The 20,281-nt window shown below is 45.8% G+C and overlaps 1 protein-coding gene across 12 annotated transcripts in view; it reads right to left on the reverse strand.

Moving 5' to 3' along the window:
* Positions 1–6,414: 6,414 nt before the first annotated feature.
* Positions 6,415–20,281, reverse strand: part of lpp (LIM domain containing preferred translocation partner in lipoma) — a 130,135-nt gene continuing 116,268 nt past the window's right edge. For all 12 annotated transcript variants that reach the window (XM_034530046.1, XM_034530047.1, XM_034530049.1 and 9 more), the window contains 3 exons: positions 15,066–15,244; positions 11,277–11,397; positions 6,415–10,484 (listed from right to left, as the gene is read on the reverse strand). In XM_034530046.1, coding sequence (XP_034385937.1) covers positions 10,356–10,484; positions 11,277–11,397; positions 15,066–15,244 — 429 coding nt within the window. In that variant the 3' untranslated portion in view covers positions 6,415–10,355. The remainder of the gene's footprint in view (positions 10,485–11,276; positions 11,398–15,065; positions 15,245–20,281) is intronic.

The following is a 20,281-nucleotide window of genomic DNA, read 5'->3' on the forward strand; positions in this document are numbered from 1 at the left end:
AATACATAGAGCTCGTCACCAGGAGATCCAACACGCTGTCAGGCTGTTAACACCAGTTCAACCAAACCATTGGAAAGAAGGTACCGAGAGGCCCGCCATGACACCGCAGAGGAGCACAGGGTCAGGCATCTGAAGGCTCTTCTCCAGTAAGTCAACCGAAAGAGGCGGAGTTGGATTAGTTTGGCGTGCCTGGGCAACACAGTGATGGGGGGGGGGGGGGGGGGGGGGGGGGGGGGGGGGGGGATGTGAATAATTTATCACCGATGTTTCCACCGCCTTTGTTCTGGGTCCAAGGGAACCAGGTTTTAAGTTTTAATAGCATTTGTGGCTGGACTTATTATGTGTGATCAAATAATTCTCGGTCCTGGGATTAGAAAAAAAAACTATTCTTTGCTTCTTTTTGGTATCAATGTAAGTTACTGAGGCCTCGTGGGTAATGCCGCTTCTCTCTTCACCCTCTTGATTTTAATACTGCAAAAACACAAAGACGTGTCTCTGGTATTTCAATGACTACGCACTCATCAAAGCTGCTCAATCATTCATCAATTTAAACATTTACTTAAGTAAAAGTTCACATTATTGAGCCTAACTGGCAACAGCAGATGGACGGAGTAACACTCTTAATCGGCCGAGTGGGGAAAGGAGTGCTCTAAGCAGGATATGCTAATCCACCCTGCACACCCTTTGTGTATATTATACTTTAAAACCCATCTAAATGAAACAAACACCGCGGCTGCAGAGCTTTAAAGAACAAAGACGGAACTGGTTTTATCTGGAGTTAAAAGAGAGGAGGCCTGGCTGGCGCCTGAGATCATTTTGGAAGTGATCTTGTTTAATTGTGATTATCACAACTATCACGTATCATATGTTGAGAGAAGCTCGAGGACCGATTTGGGGCCGATGATGATCGTGAGGCGTCTCTCCTCATCGTCACCTGGTGGTGAACTCTGGGATGTCTGGAGTTTCCAGCACCAGTTCAATTCAGACACCTCAAGCACACGGTTATTAAAAGCTTATGGACTAATAGAGCGATTGCCATATGTGTTGAGGGCTTCAGTGAAAAGGAGGCTAAATAACAATTATACGTCAACCTCTGTAGAAAAGAAAATGAAACCGTTTCAAAATCAAAAGAAGCTTGATCAGGTATCATTGAGCAGGATATTCATTGAGCTGCTGGAGAAACCGACAAAGCTCATTTGAAAACTAAAATATACATTATGATTTTATCAAAAAGGTACATCAACAGTCTGCTCAGGAGGAAAGTAACCACCCAAGCCATTGTGCATAATTTAAAATATATATATTTTTTATAATAACCAGTTTGTAAGATAGGAAATAATATAACAATTACAACAATAATAACCATAACAATAATGAAATAATACTAGTAAAAAGTAATGGATAAACAATGTAAATAATTAGCTAAAACTTGTGAAGTCATTATTTAAAAGTAATGGATTCACTTTTGAAATAAAGTAATTGATACAGCTAAACTTAAATGATAAGTCTAAAATAATGAGCTGTAACTTTCACAAACTGACCCTTTTTCACTGACATCCAGATAACATGTTGATGGAGGGGGACCTAAGGGTCTGTGGAGGTGGGGGATCTGGGAACCACAGTACCAGAATCCTTTCCCAGCATGAAGGACTTGTTCTAGTTAGCGCTCTGATGTAACAGTCCTGTTCGTAAGCATGAAAAGCAGCAGCCTGGTTCACATGGAAACACGTGGCTCTACACCTATTAAAGTGTTATCTGTGGAGCTTCAGGTATAATTGGAAGCACTCAACAAACCCACCGACTGTCAAGCAAACAAGAAAGCGGTGTTCACTTTGCGCCTCCTGTTCTGGCATTCAGATATCCTCGGCTGGCTTAATCAGTCGGCGCCGCTTCAGTGTGAGAATGAAAGTTCACAGCGAAACACAAGGTTTTGCATTAAATCCACGGACGACTCTCTGCCTCTTACCCTTAGGTCAAGGGGTGACAGCTCAAAGAGCGCCTTGAATCATGAGAACCGCTTTACCTTTCAGTGGAGCTGGAGAGACGCACCTACACTAAGTCCGTAAAGTCGGGGGGTTTATCCGGCTCTGAACCCCCCCTGTGCTGCATATCAATCGGGTGGAGTGTGAACCTGACAGTCAGACTGGGTGAGGGTGAGTGATGGGTGGGATGTGGAGAGAGGCAAAGGGCAACCAGGAGGGTACAGATGTGCCAGGTGTGTCTGCAGCGAACAAACACAGCATCACGAAGCCCCCACTGAGTGGGTGGAGTCAGCGGGCATTCGACGTTAATGTGAAACAATGCAAGGTGTTTTGAGAAAGTGCAAACCACCGCAAACACGAGAGGTCCTCGAGCATGCGGCCATAACCGGACACTTAAAATATTATGCGAGATTAGCCGTGGACACTCCTCCTGGCTCTGATAATAATCAAACAAATAGCCCAGGCTCAGAGCTCTGATGTCATGTTGGAGTTAAACATAAGAAAACCTTCTCAAACACAGATATTGTTGTGTGTTTTGTCTACGCTTTTATGATATACGTTTACTAAATTGAGATTCACATGAGAGATATATTCGTACTTGCAGAGGCCTGTTGTTGCCTTTTGAAGAGCACAAACAGGAGGTATAATTAATAACAGAAATAAGTAATTTTAGCTCTACCGCATTCTCAGTAAATACATGGCCTCACTGGACTTGTTTCTCAGTATCGAAGGCTGGAAGCCTGAAGAGAGAAAAAAATATTAAAAAAGCGTCAGTTGGCTGAGAGGTCCAACTCAGGGAATACAAGACGGATGCAATCCAACATTGAACAACATCTGTAATCAGAGAGACATTCTGCTGGACTCTGCCCATTGTCTCTTCCTGTAAGAGTGTGTGTGTGTGTGTGTGTGTGTGTGTGTGTGTGTAATAACAATATGGGGACAGATTTCTCTGCCAGCAACCGATCTTAGTTCTGAATGGACACCCTTTGGCAAAGGGCAACAATTCAAGGAGATGTTATGGACCCATTCTCTGGTGTCCAATGAGGAAAGTTGATTTTGTGTCATATCGTGATGGATCTTTTTTCTTTTTTGGAAAGACGTATTGAGAAGTTGTTGTTGAACCAAATGAACTGCAATAAACAGCAATAGCACCGTGACGCCACGCGTTTCCTCCAGCTGAACCCAAGACTTGTTCAACACCCCCGCCCCCAACGTCATGGATCAATTACCATTCATTTATTAATCTCTGCAGATAGTGCAGTCTGCTGCACATCTTTCTGCGATAACTTACAGTGTGTGTCACCGGGTCCAACGAGGCTCCACAGTCGCAGCTGATTCTGATGATTTATGATTCTAGTAGAAGCCAAGAAATAGGTTTTCAAATTCCATCCGCACATTAAAAAACAAAGAGGACGAACAGGGAGGATTGTTTTTGTTTCTGTTCTGGAAAGCACATCTTTTACAGATGGACTGTAACAGGCACATAATGGGCACCACATGTGCACCGCTCCCCTCTGCTCGGCGGGTTGGGACTTTAAGGAGCACACGTCCCAGATCCACATCACTACAAAGTTAAACGCTCTTTAAACGGTTGCTTTCATTTTGGTAACTAAAAAAGAATTGTACTTTTTGCAGGTTACTCAAATATTGATTGAAATGATTCTGAACTTGTCACAATGTATCTCTTCTGCATGGTAACGTATGAATTAGTTTTTTATTGGATGTCACCAGTCCATTAAACATTTTAATGCAAAAACGAACATTGTTCATGTATTGAACAAAAAGAATAACCATCTGGATTCAGATTATGTTCACGTCTCAAACATGGACAGTGACACCGGAAAAGTGCGTTGATGTGTGAATGAGTCCTTTAATGCCGAGACGTCTCCGAAGGAGGTTTGGGCTTCTTAGCAACCTGGGACAACATCACTCGCTCCAAGTCTGTTAAAGCTGCAGGTTTATGACACATTACTTCCACAAAAAAATATAATAATAATAAAGGAGACGTTCTAGTTCTTTCACATTGTTGAGATGGAAAAGATCTACCAGCAGTAAGTCATGAAGACGGCTGCCACCCTTGAACTCTCTGGGACGCTCCCGGTTCACACAACGAGCTCATTGGGGACGGCTCTGGCTTTAAGAGTCTCACAGCGATCCGTCTTAAGTTCTACCGAGAGCAACACTGACTCCGGGATTACATCACCGCCTTTGGCCAACTCAAGGACGCACACGCGCACGCACACACAAAAATCAATGCTCTTGATGCAAATGCACTGCAGGGAATTCACTTTAAAGCTAATAACATTAAGCTGGGAGCGCTGCGATGTCGGCACACATTGTAATGTTATGTAAATCTGACCGTGTGACGGCTTCATTTAAAGCGGGAGTGCGCGCGGTGCTTTCTGGGGGTTTATGCGGAGGAACACATCGTGTTGGCTGGAGGGCCCATCGCTCATCAATGTGTTTGTAAAACACCAGATTTATGTGCAGTAAAGCAAAGTCCACGGCTAAACTGCTGCAGGGCTTCTCAGACACACACTCAGACACACACACACACACACACACAACCGCCTCCAGCGTGTTTTTGGAGAGAAACAAAAATGACAAGGAAATCTCCAGCAATAAGCTGAGCTAACTACCGTCTTCACTGTAAGCTAACTACCGTCTTCACTGTAAGCTAACTACCGTCTTCACTGTAAGCTAACTACAGTCTTCACTGTAAGCTAACTACCGTCTTCACTGTAAGCTAACTACCGTCTTCACTGTAAGCTAACTACCGTCTTCACTGTAAGCTAACTACCGCCTTCACTGTAAGCTAACTACCGTCTTCACTGTAAGCTAACTACAGTCTTCACTGCAAGCTAACTACCGCCTTCACTGTAAGCTAACTACCGTCTTCACTGTAAGCTAACTACAGTCTTCACTGCACGCTAACTACCGTCTTCACTGTGAGCTAACTACAGTCTTCACTGTAAGCTAACTACCGTCTTCACTGTAAGCTAACTACAGTCTTCACTGTAAGCTAACTATCGTCTTCACTGTAAGCTAACTACCGCCTTCACTGTAAGCTAACTACCGCCTTCACTGTAAGCTAACTACCGCCTTCACTGTAAGCTAACTACCGTCTTCACTGTAAGCTAACTACAGTCTTCACTGCAAGCTAACTACCGCCTTCACTGTAAGCTAACTACCGTCTTCACTGTAAGCTAACTACAGTCTTTACTGCAAGCTAACTACCGTCTTCACTGTGAGCTAACTACAGTCTTCACTGTAAGCTAACTACCGTCTTCACTGTAAGCTAACTACAGTCTTCACTGTAAGCTAACTACCGTCTTCACTGTAAGCTAACTACCGTCTTCACTGTAAGCTAACTACCGCCTTCACTGTGAGCTAACTACCGTCTTCACTGTGAGCTAACTACCGTCTTCACTGTAAGCTAACTACCGTCTTCACTGTGAGCTAACTACCGTCTTCACTGTAAGCTAACTACAGTCTTCACTGTAAGCTAACTACAGTCTTCACTGTAAGCTAACTACAGTCTTCACTGTAAGCTAACTACCGCCTTCACTGTAAGCTAACTACCGTCTTCACTGTAAGCTAACTACCGTCTTCACTGTGAGCTAACTACCGTCTTCACTGTAAGCTAACTACCGTCTTCACTGTGAGCTAACTACCGCCTTCACTGTAAGCTAACTACCGTCTTCACTGTAAGCTAACTACCGTCTTCATTGTAAGCTAACTACCGCCTTCACTGTAAGCTAACTACCGCCTTCACTGTAAGCTAACTACCGTCTTCACTGTAAGCTAACTACCGTCTTCACTGTAAGCTACGGGGGTCGGTCGCGGATACAGATTTCCGTTTGATTTCAAAACCCGGCATTACATCACTGGCTCTGCTGCGCGGCCCCGCGAGAGGCGACACGTGGGTAGGGTTCAAATCAGGCCGGTCTTTGGGGGGATGGAAAATAATGAAAAATAAATAAATCCAACTTTTTGGAGGTCTTTAAAGTATTCGAACAACCCACCAAGTGGATCCCAGTAGTAGATAGTGGCCTCATTAAGAGAAACGGCTCACCGTGTCGGCATGTAATGACACCGGCCTCCCAGATGTGCACTCCAAAGACCTTCACGAGAGCAGGACTGTTCCCATTAGCCAGGTGATTCCAATTGGCCCTATGAAGAGTGTTCGGGGACGGGTGGCGCGAGACGGGAGGAAATGAATCAGAGCTGTGTAAGCACAGTGGCACGCGCTTGCTTGTTCTAAATGACTCTTAAAGAGAGAGGAGCCCACCGGCTCACACCCGTTGTAGCTCATTACCGGGGCCATCCGGTGGAGCAAGGAGCCAAAGAGCTTGTGTTCACAGCGACGTGGGAGAGGGGGGAACAGGCCTGAAATACTGCTCAAAGACCAAAGGAGGACACGGACACGCGCTGCTGTTGCAAAGCTTTTATTGAAGAAGAGAAAACAACGGTAGACTGCATGCCCCCTCCCCCTCCATAGATCAAGAACACATGAGAAACAGGGTCAAGCTCGGCGCCGCTCCGCCGACGCCTCGTCGTTTACCGCCTGGCAGCAGACTTGACGCAACGTCTCTTTGAGCGGCAACACCGCGATGCGGTGGCGCTCAGGTTAAAGGCACTTTTACAAACACGGGAGAAATAACAAATACACTGAGCGAATTAAATTAAAAATCATGAGGCTCTTTTTTATTTTCTATATACTTGTAGCATCGAGCTTCGTGACCGAAGATACAACTAAGAAACTAAATGATAATACCGTAAACAGGAGATTGGCACATTGAGGTTGACTCTGACCGCCAGGGTAGGTTTTGTAGAAAGCACGTGCTAATACGTTAATAACACATTTTGAAATGTTTGATCAAAATCATTTAAAACCAGATAAACACAGTTTGCAGCCTATACTTACATAATGTATTTTTTTTAAAAGCACTTGCTAACTTGTCTTAAATAATCTGATAAAATTCCCATTTTTAGCCTTTTAGGCGCAGCAACAGACACGTGCTCCCCTAAGTTCTCCAGCTAGCGGCTAACATCGCCCATCTGTCGTTCGGGGATATTTGCTACAAATGACCACATTTACCTTCCACATTATTGAAAAAATCAAGTTAAAACACAACACCGGAATGGCTCGGCTGTGCAATGGTCACAACTGGCTTCAGGGGCGCCTTAACAGGATGTGGTCACTTTGAAGTCACCACGTTGTACCGTTGTACCCTTGTACCTTGTACCCTTGTACCCTTGTACCTTTGGCGCTGCTGTCTAATTATCGCCTCGGACGTCCCGGTATCCACCTCTCACGGGCGGCCAACAGGGAGACGGCGACTGAGCCGGGCTCCGAGTATAGACCTTGGGTGGCTGGTGTGATATGTCCTCATACTGTGAGAGATAATATAGGAGTAAATATCGTCGGTAACTTGGGAGACACAGCTCTTCTCCCACAGCTTGGTCTATTCATAGTAATCTATTTTGAATAACTGGTAATATAAGATTCATAAAAAACAGCTGGAGAAGAATATAAATAGTGTTTCTGCACTTGTTGGTTATGAGTTGTCAATGTGTTTGTTGTTGATGTTGTTTTTGTATGTGACCGGTGAACTGGATGAGTTTAGGTGGCCTAGACCTTCTGGGGGGCCGGCTCTCAGCTCTCACTGGCACTTCAACACAGATTTTTAACAGTTTTTCTCTACTTTGGTGCAAGAGTGAATATATTAACAAGCTTATTAGCACAGTTATTTACAAAGCCTTTACCCCGGTTTAAACATGGCCACAGTCAACTCCATCACAAAGACCTTGATGTAACCAGACTGGCTGTTTACAGTAGATACAGGGTGTAAGAACCCCTTTCTTGTATCCAAAGAGAGGCAGCAAACACCCACATCTCAATGTGGAGGACAAGAGAGTTCTCTGAAGATTACAATACGTTGCTTTGTTCATAATATCTCCATCCACATGCACAAGATATCTGGAATCTGAATTTGGGGAAATACTGTGAACCAATCCGGCCGATAAACAGGCCGCTCAGTGCTTATCAACTACATTGTCTTTGTTGTTGAAAGGTACCCTGTGGAGTTTTCTTGCAAACAAATTCAACACCAAAAAATGCAAAATGTGTTGAATTAATGTCTTTTCTCAAAAGGCATTTACAAAAGAAAAATAAATTGTTTGTATAATTTAAAATGTGCAACGTTTACATCCATATTTGCTCGCTAGTTGTCGTTGTCTTTACTGCTTTTGCAGACACATCGAGCCTTGGACACAGACATGTAAAGACCCACCCCACCCCCCTCCCCCTTCTATATAGGACCCCACGACTGAAAGATGAACACAACGTTGTTTTTACAGAGCAGTTTTCATTTTGCATCTAAGGTGTCGTTTTTGCGACCCCGTTGGCTTGCAACCTATCGGCCAATCAGATTTCACCGGAGGCCCCTACCTCCCCGTATGGTTCAGTGTGCGCCTTCAATGGGGGACCCGATCATGAAAAACAGCGCCACTAGTGGTCAAAAACTCCACCGGGTACCTTTAACTCGCCTCGTCATCGGATTGCTGTAGTAATTATAATGAAGCAACTATTAAATCAGTCAAAATGGCCGTCAGCTGACTGGCATTCCTGAAGGGAACAAAATAGTGAAATCATTCTTTTGGGTGGGGGAAGCTCTCGTGGTCCCTTCTTTGCCCATCGACTCGAAACAAACACTAAATATAAAAGATGAGTCCCACAATCAATTCTGACATACAGCCCAGTGACACACAACGTCACACAGTACCAACAGCATAGTTTTTGATTAAAGGATTACTATAAGGACACTTGTGCTCCAATCTGTACAGGTAAAATATTTCCTTATTCATAAAAATTTCTGATAAAGTGTCGATGCAATTAACATCAAAAATTGCATAGCCATCTCTAACCCGTTTTCTCTGCCGGACTGCGTACACTACAACCACTAATCTAATGTGTGTCGCTTTGAATGACAGAAAGAGTTACATATAGTTCAACTCAAACATTCGGCCGAATCGATATGAATGGAGAGCCATGATTGTACTGTTCAGGCCACCAGGAAATCATCTGCTGTTCGCATAGAAGCAAATTCGATAGGAAAGTACAAAAGGAAACGCTGAGCTAAAAAGGGACTCGCATCAACAGCTGCCCGAGAGGACACCGCGGGCTACACGTTGTGATTCCTATGGTCCCGATCAATAACATGGAACGTGTAATGTGGTCGCATGTGGATACGCACGCAGTGAATACGGAAGCTTAAATTCAATTCTTTGGTGTTCACTTGTTTTATAATGCTTTTCCTATCCGAGTACCGTCTGTGGACTGAATCAAACACGAAAGAATACAGAGAAGGTCCTCGCCAACACACTGTGTGCTCATGGCTTTTCTAAATACTGACGCAGTCACACACACACACACACACTCACACACTCACACACACACACACACACGCCCAGCAGGCGAGTGGGCTGGACATTTGTGCATGCATTTTAGACCCCAAAAATAAAGTTGGGCCGGCATGCGCACAAACCTGGCTGATTATGATATGAGATAATAACACTATGATGATGTATACTGCAAGTGTTAACTGGTGGATTTGGAGGGATTTTAAGCAATTTGCATTGAGACATTTTGAGAAACGCTTATAGGGAGTTAGATGAGAAGATCCATCTATATATATATGTATATATGGTTTAGCATCATAAGTTTAGCTTAGCATGAAGACGGGAAACAGCTAGCCGGGCTCTGTCTACCAGCACTCCATCTTTTTATTTATTTGTATACAAACAGAAGTTTAAAAGTGACAAGTTGCAGTTTACTTAATTATTTCTTTGCTTATTTAAAATAACTATTATGGATGGAGCCAGACTGGTTGTTTTTCATGCTAAGCTAAGCTATCCGCCTGTTGACTTCAGCTTCATATTTAGCGGACTGACATAATAATAATAATAATAATTTACTTATATAGCACTTTTCTTAACAAGGTTAAAAAGCGCTGCATGACATGACAGTGGTATCATCTAACTGTCAGAAAGGGTATCAGCGTATTTCCCAAAATGTTCCTTTCACAGCACAGAAAAACAAAAAGACATCTTCTGCTGATTGTACCGCTGAGTCAATACATACATGTATGCAGGTGAAAGTTATGTTTTTGTTACTGAAAGTGAATATATATATACATATATATATATATATATATATATATATATACACACCCACACATATATATATATATATATATATATTTATGCTGAGGAATGCAAGCGTCTGTCGATCTGTACGTTTGCGCTCGAGAGCGACAGACAGGAGAGAGCGAGGGTTATCACAGTGGAGGTGACCGGGCGGCGGCTCGCTCAGAGGTCAGTGGTGGCCTTGGCGGTGAGGTCCTGGATGCGGCTGGTGTTACAGTTTTTGCAGAGGACGTGTCCGTCCAGAGGGTAGCAGCCCTGGTTGTCCCCCTCTGAGAGCAGAGAGCCGCAGTCCTGCAGGACACGGACACAAAACAGAGTGGTTAGCCCGGAATGAGACGTTTACTGGCGCCTAAAGGGGCTACGACGGGTCAGACACAAGAGCCCTTCCACCTGAGTCGTAGCCCTAACGACTACAGAGGAACATTCTTCTGTCTAGTTGATTATTCACATCCATTTCTGGAGCTCGACTGTATTTGGATCGACCTCTCTATCCATATATTCTCTTGTAATTTCGATAAGCTTTTTCTCGACTTCAGGCCTGTTTTTGGCATAAAAGTAACAACGTTATCTTGCTCTGCTCTGATTGGCTGGTTCGGTCTGGGAGAAGATTGACTCCCAATTATCAATAACAACATCCCGAATGCCACCTGCACTCGTCTTAAAGTGCTGCATCTACTCACGTCTCCCTGGTGACAAAATACCTTCTCTTGTTGAGCCCCCTTGAGCTGAACTAATCTGCTTTCCTTTCCTTTGACCTTTATGTCTGCCAAGCGCTCGGCGTGCACTTACACCGCCGCGGCTCTGTGACAGCGTGACACGTTGCCTCTCTTCTTTCGGCCTCAGCGGCGCTTATCAGCCGGCGAGCGGCGGCTGACAGATGGGTTGCTACGTAGGTCTATAAACTTTGCAGAGTGGAGATGGAGAGCTATTTCCAGGCAGGTGAGAGAGGGATGATTGGGTTCTCGCTGGAAAGGTGATCGGGGGACGATGCTCCTTCGCGCCATAATGGCCGTCACCTGACGTCAGGCAACGCGGTGCACGTTACAGGGCTTCCCATAAACACACAGAGCACGGAGAGCATACCTCGCAGCGGTAGCACTGCACGTGGAAGTCGCGGTCCAGGGCCACGATGCGGACGGTCTCCTCCTGGCCCGGTGCCGGCATTATGGGCTCGGAGCACACGCAGCAGCGCGGAGCGAACTTCCTGCGGAAATAGAATCAAATCAGATAACGCCGTTGTAACATGACGCGACACAATTTGAAAACAGATGTCACTTGTAATCATTTTTGGACGGTGATGCCGCTTCAGACGGTATACACACAAGCGCCGTTGATCTGTCTTGATGAAATGGTTCATCGGTTTGGTTCAGTGAAATTATGAAATATTACCACCAAGTCAAAGATGTAAAATGTACGACAACAAAAACAGCAAATCCTTATAATTAAGGAGCTGGAATACGAGGAGGTGCTTCATTTTTGCTTGATAAACGACTTAAATAATGAATCAATTATCAAAATATTGGAAGTCTAAAAAGGTGAAATTCTCCAGGAATTATTAAGAGAAATGTAGTAAAGTCTGAATTTATTATTATTTTCACCCAATGACCCCTCAGATCTTAAGGCTTGTGTAGTAACTCTGTTCATCTGGTCACATGACATCTATTGTTCATATGATCACATGACATTTATTCATCTGATCACATGATATCTAGTGTTCATCTGGTCACATGACATCTAGTCACATGACATCCATTGTTCATCTAGTCACATGACATCTATTGTTCATCTGGTCACATGACATCTATTGTTCATCTGATCACATGACATCTATTGTTCATCTGGTCACATGACATCTATTGTTCATCTGGTCACATGACATCTATTGTTCATCTAGTCACATGACATCTATTGTTCATCTGGTCACATGACATCTATTGTTCATCTGGTCACATGACATCTATTGTTCATATGATCACATGACATTTATTCATCTGATCACATGATATCTAGTGTTCATCTGGTCACATGACATCTATTGTTCATCTGGTCACATGACATCTATTGTTCATCTGGTCACATGACATCTATTGTTCATCTAGTCACATGACGTCTATTGTTCATCTGGTCACATGACATCCATTGTTCATCTAGTCACATGACATCTATTGTTCATCTGGTCACATGACATCTATTGTTCATCTGATCACATGACATCTATTGTTCATCTGGTCACATGACATCTATTGTTCATCTGGTCACATGACATCTATTGTTCATCTAGTCACATGACATCTATTGTTCATCTGGTCACATGACATCTATTGTTCATCTGGTCACATGACATCTATTGTTCATCTGGTCACATGACATCTATTGTTCATCTGGTCACATGACATCTATTGTTCATCTGGTCACATGACATCTATTGTTCATCTGGTCACATGACATCTATTGTTCATCTGATCACATGACATCTAGTGTTCATCTGGTCACATGACATCTATTGTTCATCTGGTCACATGACATCTATTGTTCATCTGATCACATGACATCTATTGTTCATCTGGTCACATGACATCTATTGTTCATCTGGTCACATGACATCTATTGTTCATCTGATCACATGACATCTAGTGTTCATCTGGTCACATGACATCTATTGTTCATCTGGTCACATGACATCTATTGTTCATCTGATCACATGACATCCATTGTTCATCTAGTCACATGACATCCATTGTTCATCTAGTCACATGACATCTATTGTTCATCTGGTCACATGACATCTAGTGTTCATCTGATCACATGACATCTATTGTTCATCTGATCACATGACATCTATTATTCATCTGATCACATGACATCTATTGTTCATCTGGTCACATGACATCTATTGTTCATCTGATCACATGACATCTATTATTCATCTGATCACATGACATCTATTGTTCATCTGGTCACATGACATCTATTGTTCATCTGGTCACATGACATCTAGTGTTCATCTGGTCACATGACATCTATTGTTCATCTGGTCACATGACATCTATTCATCTGTCCATCCGGGGAGAGGGATCCTCCTCTGTTGCTCCCTGAAAGATTATTTTTGGGGAGTTTTTCCTGATCCAATGTGAGGTCAAAGGTCAGGGATGTCGTATGTGTACAGATTGTAAAGCCCTCTGAGGGGAGTTTGTAATTTGTGATATTGGGCTGTTTAAAATAAACTGAATTGAATCCCACATTTGGGAATCAATCTTTCAAACTGGTTCAGTTCTTCACAAAAGAACAAACACGGATAGATTGTAAAAACCAACAGTGTCTTCACATAATGACACAGCAAATTAGAGGAAAAGGCCCAGCTTGCATTATTTCCTTTGGTTTAATTATTTATTCCCTCGACCGTCGAGGTGGCACTAAAAGCAAAATGTTCCCTTCTCTGAAATATTTCATATAAATATATTATTATAGCATTTGAGGAAAAGCTAAACATAGGAGGACTTCAGATATCAGAACTGAGTCTCACAGGAACAATTTCAAATCAGCTCGGTCTGTCCAACAATAGGATCGCTGAGGAAATGAACAGCACGCATGAGATGTCAGGTCGCGTCAGGTGACTGAGGGCAGCAGACACTTGGGAACCGGGCAGTGAGGGCCCCCGCGTGGCCTTGGGGAACCACGGCCCCTCCAGGATTAGCCAGAGAGAAAGCTCCACCTCCCGGGCGTGGCTGTTCCTCGACACAAAGGGCTGTTCAGGTCACACTTGTCATATGGAATTAAACAACGGCCCGGTGCCGCTACTCCACAGAGCTAAAAGCTGTGTGCTGTTTACTTCGGTTTCCCTTCTGGTCACTGAGCAGAGGAACATTTCTGGGAAGGTGGCGGTTATGCAATCGGTGGAGTGTGAGGCAATGACAGGAAGCTCCTAGTAAAGGAAGTCTGCAGAAGCCGTGAGGCTAGCGACGTTTCCCACGATAGGACTAAAATCTCAGATGGGCCTAAATACATTGAAGCTGAATATGTCAGCTTTTAAAGCAGCATTGTTAGAACAAGCCTTAAATACAACGATGACATATCACCTTGTAGAGCTGTTATAGATGTGATTATTGAAGTGATAACAAACGAGTTGCCTATGTACACAGCCGACAGCCATTAGCATTCATCTGGCATCACATTGCTCTCCTCCGGCCAGATGTTAGTCACGCAATCGCTCTCTTGTTAACTCTGGTTTGGTGTGAACCAATTAGACATATCTCTGACTTTCCTCACCAGCTCAATGCTAGCTGTGTTTGACTGCTGTGTTTGAATGCTTTGTTTGGGCTACGCGGGAAGAGTTTATCAGAGCTGTTCTCTCTCTTTTAGCTCGGTGTTTGGTCTCCACCTCCTCCAGAGGGAACTTCTTGTCTCTTTAGCTGCTAAAGGCTCCACTATGTTCACCAGCTAGTTGCTAACTTTGTCTGTCTGCAATTTGAAGCTGGGCAGGGATTTATTGCAGTTAAGTCGTACATCATGAAACCAAAAGAATAGGCTGAACAACATTGTGAAAGGTCCAGTCTGAGAACCACGGTGGCCTGCAGGTGACGTGAAAACATGAAAGGCTCTCGCAGAGGCCAATGTTTGGTTTGTAGCTGGGCTACTGTGGAAAGATGGGGACTCTATGAGGAGGCCCCTTTGTACACATGAAGAACTTATTCTAACTCAAGGATTCTTATTTTCAGGTGATTACACACTTTTGGAAAACAGTTATTAATAATACCTTCCATTTCCGCCAGGAGAAATGCTACACACTGGCCCTTTAAGAGCCAAGTGGTCATTACATGAAGTCATTTGATCCAGTGTGGACTTCTTGACCTGACAAAGTCCCCGACTACATACTTGTGAAAGTCCTCGATGCAGTGGATGTGGTTGGAAGCGTCCACGGTGAAGGGGATGCCGTCCAGGCTGCGGTGGCACACCACACAGGTGAAGCAGTGGGGGTGGTAGGCCTTCCCCGTGGCCCGCAGGATGCGCTCCATGATGGGCTTACTGCAGATGGTGCAGGTCTCCAGGGTGTTCTGTGGACACAAACCCACGAGCCCATGATTACACAACAAACCTGATGATGAATGTAGTGAGTCTGATGATTAATTTCCATAACCCCATTGAGCTTTTGCACAACTCCTCGCTCGGCTCCCGGTCGCTCGGGTCGCTCGGCTCCCGGTCGCTCGGCTCCCGGTCGCTCGGCTCCGGGTCGCTCGGCTCCGGGTCGCTCGGCTCCGGGTCGCTCGGCTCCCGGTCGCTCGGCTCCCGGTCGCTCGGCTCCCGGTCGCTCGGGTCGCTCGGCTCCCGGTCGCTCGGGTCGCTCGGCTCCCGGTCGCTCGGGTCGCTCGGCTCCCGGTCGCTCGGGTCGCTCGGCTCCCGGTCGCTCGGCTCCCGGTCGCTCGGGTCGCTCGGCTCCGGGTCGCTCGGCTCCCGGTCGCTCGGCTCCGGGTCGCTCGGCTCCCGGTCGCTCGGCTCCCGGTCGCTCGGCTCCCGGTCGCTCGGGTCGCTCGGCTTTGGACGACCGGGAGCGACCGCTCGGCTCCCGGTCGTCCAATAAATCCACTCTGAGGACCTTTAGCTCGGCTGTCCTCGAATGCCTCTGAAGCTGACGGACTCTGATTAGCGCTCCCGTCCAAACACAAACACACAGTCATTTCTCATCCACCCGTATGCAAGAGTGCAAGCAGTAAATATTTCCACTTTGTGATGACTGCAGGTTTTCTGCAGCCAAGGCGACTGGGCAAGCGGCCCGCGGGGGGAGGCGGGGGCCGCACGCTTCTGACTTATCTGTGGCATCTCTCTTCTTAATATCTACCGGGAGACGCAATTTGTTATTTCAATATTTCATAAATAACGACCGCCTCTCTAAACAGCAATGCAATTACTGGGGATGGATATATCATGCGAGGGTGATCAATGTGCGGCCTGATGTGGCCGTGAAGGCTGACGGGCCCCCTGCTTCTCGCTCAGGCATTTCCTGGATCTCTGAGTCTCTCTCGCCCCCCCCTCTCTCTCTCTCTGTGCGCTTGGCTGGGCTAAAGAGTGCACGGTTCAGCTGCTCCAATTGGCTCCCACTGTAGTAGCGAGCTGCCTCAGTGTTTCCAAACAAAGCTCGGGGTGTGTAGCAACACTGCGCCGCGTCATCGGCTGCCTCGCGGGCGCACCGCTGGGCCCCCTGCCGTTTAAAATGACACTTCTGCAACCCGCTGGGCCGAGGTGATCTCTCTCTCTCTCTCTCCCCCTCTCTCTCCCTCCTCCCTCCCTCTCTCTCCCCTTGGTGACATTTGTAGTCCGCACGCTACTGAGCAAAGCAGGTGGGGGGTTCAAAGAAACTACAATACAAAAAAGAAAAGGTCTCCCCTCTGCCGCCCTCTCACCCTCCACCGTGGGTCGGCGGCGGGTGAGAGGCGGATGTCTGAGGCTGTGGGGAAAGGTGCTTTTGAACACATGGCCGCTTCTTCAAAGCACTTCAGGCATTCTTTCATGAAAAGCAATGCAGACGAGCTCAGCCTTCTGAGTTGTCTCTCTCTTTCCCCTTTCTCTCCCCCTCCAAGACGGTAATAGAAATAAACATTATTCCCGAGGGCAACATTTGTGTATAAACAATGTCCACATTGCAATCCTGCTCGATCCTGGAAGTGGAATGAAGCCTTTAATGAGCTCGCTGCACCGAGAGCCCTCGAGGTTTGCCTCACGCACGTGGAAACCGAGAGAGGTGGAGGTGGAGAGAGAGGGAGAGGGAGAATATATTTGCAAACTGAGAATATATGAGTAAGATGCCGGGGCCAAGTAGCACTAAACCATCCTCAACTCTTCCTCATCTGTCTGCATTCCCACTTACTTATTCTCATGTGCCCTTCACGTGGGAATACCTTGCCCTTGTTTAGCTTAACTAGAGCATATGATTCCACGGCACACAGTTCCTCCGGGCCATTGTAATGAGTACAGTGCTCAAAAGACAAAAAATAAATGAATTCTCTCTTTCCCTCTCCGACGGTGAGATTCTATGACCTCAATAAATTCTTTCTGCTCAGCCTGCGTTGTTGTTGTTGTGTTTTTATTCGCTCCTGCCTCCTTTTATTTGGTGTGAGGTGACATTTAGCAAGGCCTGTTACACAAGCTCATGTCAGAACAGAGCGCACAGGGTCTGTGTTTCGGGCTCAACCTCCACAGATGGGTTTTGGGATAATCGGAGTAAATCACTTCATCCCTCTCCGTCACACATCCAGGCTCTCTGCACTTTGCCACTAGAGGGCTGTATGTGTCTGCAGATGTCCGGGTTTGCTTCCCCCCCCCAACTGACTAAATGTGATGTATTCAAGCATATGTATTCTTTTTTTCTTCTCCCATCCCTCCTCTCTCTCTCTCCCTCATACATTTCTCTAAGTGTTTGCCCAGAAGGCTAAACAAATGTCTAGGCAGATGAGGTGAACTGAATTTAGGTCAGGCAGCCCTCTTGCTGAACCGAAGGGGCGAGTGGAAGTGTGTTCGAGTCAATCGTGCCCCCCTTCTCCTCGCTGTGAGCCGATAGCTTTTTGCTAAAAAGTGATATCATGATCTGCCGTTGCCGCCCGCTACTTAGCAACAGGCTCGCAAACAAGGTTTGACACAGCTGTCTGTTGGGATGAAGGGTGTGAGGGAGATAAACGTCAATGAGTGGGACAACTTCGGTGAAGTCAGCTTGTAATTTATAACTTTATTGGATTAAATGACAATATCATCAGACTTAAGCTGGAAAACAAATAACACAGAACAACACAGACCCCCGCTATACGCATTTGGATTCATCGGCAGATCATTTTCTCAATTAATCAATTAGTCTGAATTACGTTATCCAAATTATATTCAAGAGAAGCAGCAAATCCTCACACTTTAGCAGCTGGAACATGCATGCTTGAGAATTCATGACGTTTAAATCTTTACTGCAGTCAGAGTACTGCATGGAAACTGTAATGTGAATCAATACTTGCAAGGGGCCAAGGATTCCTCCCCAATTCAACCACTACAAAGGATTGGGTGTGTGGCGCGTGCACAAAGACACACTTTATGTGTGTGACAATAGGTCAACAGTTGGAAATCTGCATGTTGCTACACACACATGTTTACACCTCTCCGTTCTCCTTTTCTTCTTCAGGCTGGACTACAGCGACACTGCATTAGATTTATGACCTGGCACGCTGGAAGCCCTCAGAGCGGCGCCAGATTTACCGCCGAGCTAAATCATTGCGCGTCCAGGCCGCCACAGAACGGGAATTAACGACACCGCGCCGCCGGCAGCTCGGGCGACATCTAACGGCGGCTCGCCGGAGAGAAAGGCCCGAGCCGCTGCAGCGAATACGACACGCTGACTTGGTCGTGAACTAGGAGTCAATACGCCGACTTTTAACTGGTTATGACGCGGTCTCGGTGTAACTGATGCGTCTCTTTGACCTACATGCTTTTATTTATAGCACGCGGACCGTAAAGCTTTGTTTACATCTTAACTGTCAGTAGCCTGTAAGCCAGTTAAAAGGAGATTTATTTATTTGTTTACGTTATATTTGTGGTAATGGCCAATATTACATTTAATTGGCCGAATAATTAGTTTTTTTTTATTATTTAAAAATAAAAGTGAGGGATATAAAGAAAAGAGCCAACCTTAGTCGGTCATTCAACAAAATGGATCCTGAAGCTGTCGATGACCAACCTCGAACAAACGTGACGCTCACACAGCTCACGTTACCGACGCCGCTCGGAACACGAGGAAGCATGAGCGCTACGTGACGCCGTCATTGGAGTGTTTATGTGGACCAGTTTGGATCAGCGAAATGGCATATATATTATATATATATATATATATATATATATATATATATATATATATATATATATATACATACATACATACACACACACACAGACACACATGACATTTTGCTGCTAATTGTTGAGCAGCTTGAGCTGCGATTAGCGGCATGCGTGTTGCTGCTGCTGCGGTACGTCTGCAGTAGTGCATGTAAAGGTTCTTGGTGCTTCCTGGAGCCACAAATGGTCCATTTTAAAACTATATATATTAATGTGTTAAAAACACGGCGACAAAGACAATACTGCTCCGGAGTCTCGACAATGTTTGGAAGCTGCTCGCTGACCATCAAGAAGACCCCACTTGACTGTCCTGAAGATGCCTGAAACACCCTCCCACGCCCGTCCCGTGTGAGGCTCCACGGGGAGTGTGAGGGTCTCCATTGGAAAGTGCTTTCACCAGGAAGCAGCAGAGTTACCTCACTCACAGCTGACTTGGCACCAGCTTCATGCATATTTAAAAGACTGCCCGCATGTCAGTGTTTACAGACACCGCTGTGTGGATACTAATTGCGGACTCGGTATCTTCTGTCACAGTGATATTTGTGGAAGTAAACGTAGTACACTTAAAGAGTAATTGTGATTCATTTTGGGAGCTGCATGAAGCCAGTGGTCGAGGTTGGCCATTCTTGGGCCTGCAGATAATGTCAGAGAATCGGCGTTGGTCTGGAGCTCATTTAATTGATCACACATTAGTGAAGTCAATGCGGGAGCACCACCGCCCCCCCCCCCCGCCGATCTGTGGTCTGCCCGGGACACGGAGGTGTGAGTTTCCATCACCTGGCCGGTGGAGCGTCTCTCCCCTGAGTGAGCCACCTCCTGCCACTTGCCCTCCCCCCCGGTCCAACTCCACGAGCCCCCCACCCCTCTCCCCCCCGGCCCTTCACATTCAGTTACAAATTTGAACTTCGCATTTCAGCGATTGCTTTCCAGTGTCCGTCTCTCGCTTGCGACCCGTTCATCCGTCAGCATGGCGTGTCGGCATGGCGTGCGGGAGCACACGGCGATGTGCTAACATGACCCGACTCTTTTGTCAAACCCTGTCTTTTATGAGCGCATCATGTGAATCGCCCACATCTGCTGCCTGGACAACCGAGTGTGTGTGTGTGTGTGTGTGTGTGTGTGTGAGTGAGCGAGCATGTCACGCGACGGGGAAAGCGATTCCCCTAATGGTATTCTTTGGTAACTCCAGAGGACCAGTGTCCGCGTGATTCCGCAGACGGAGCGCT

The sequence above is a fragment of the Cyclopterus lumpus genome, chromosome 4 (assembly GCF_009769545.1).
Source record: "Cyclopterus lumpus isolate fCycLum1 chromosome 4, fCycLum1.pri, whole genome shotgun sequence".
NCBI classification, from domain to species: domain Eukaryota; kingdom Metazoa; phylum Chordata; class Actinopteri; order Perciformes; family Cyclopteridae; genus Cyclopterus; species Cyclopterus lumpus.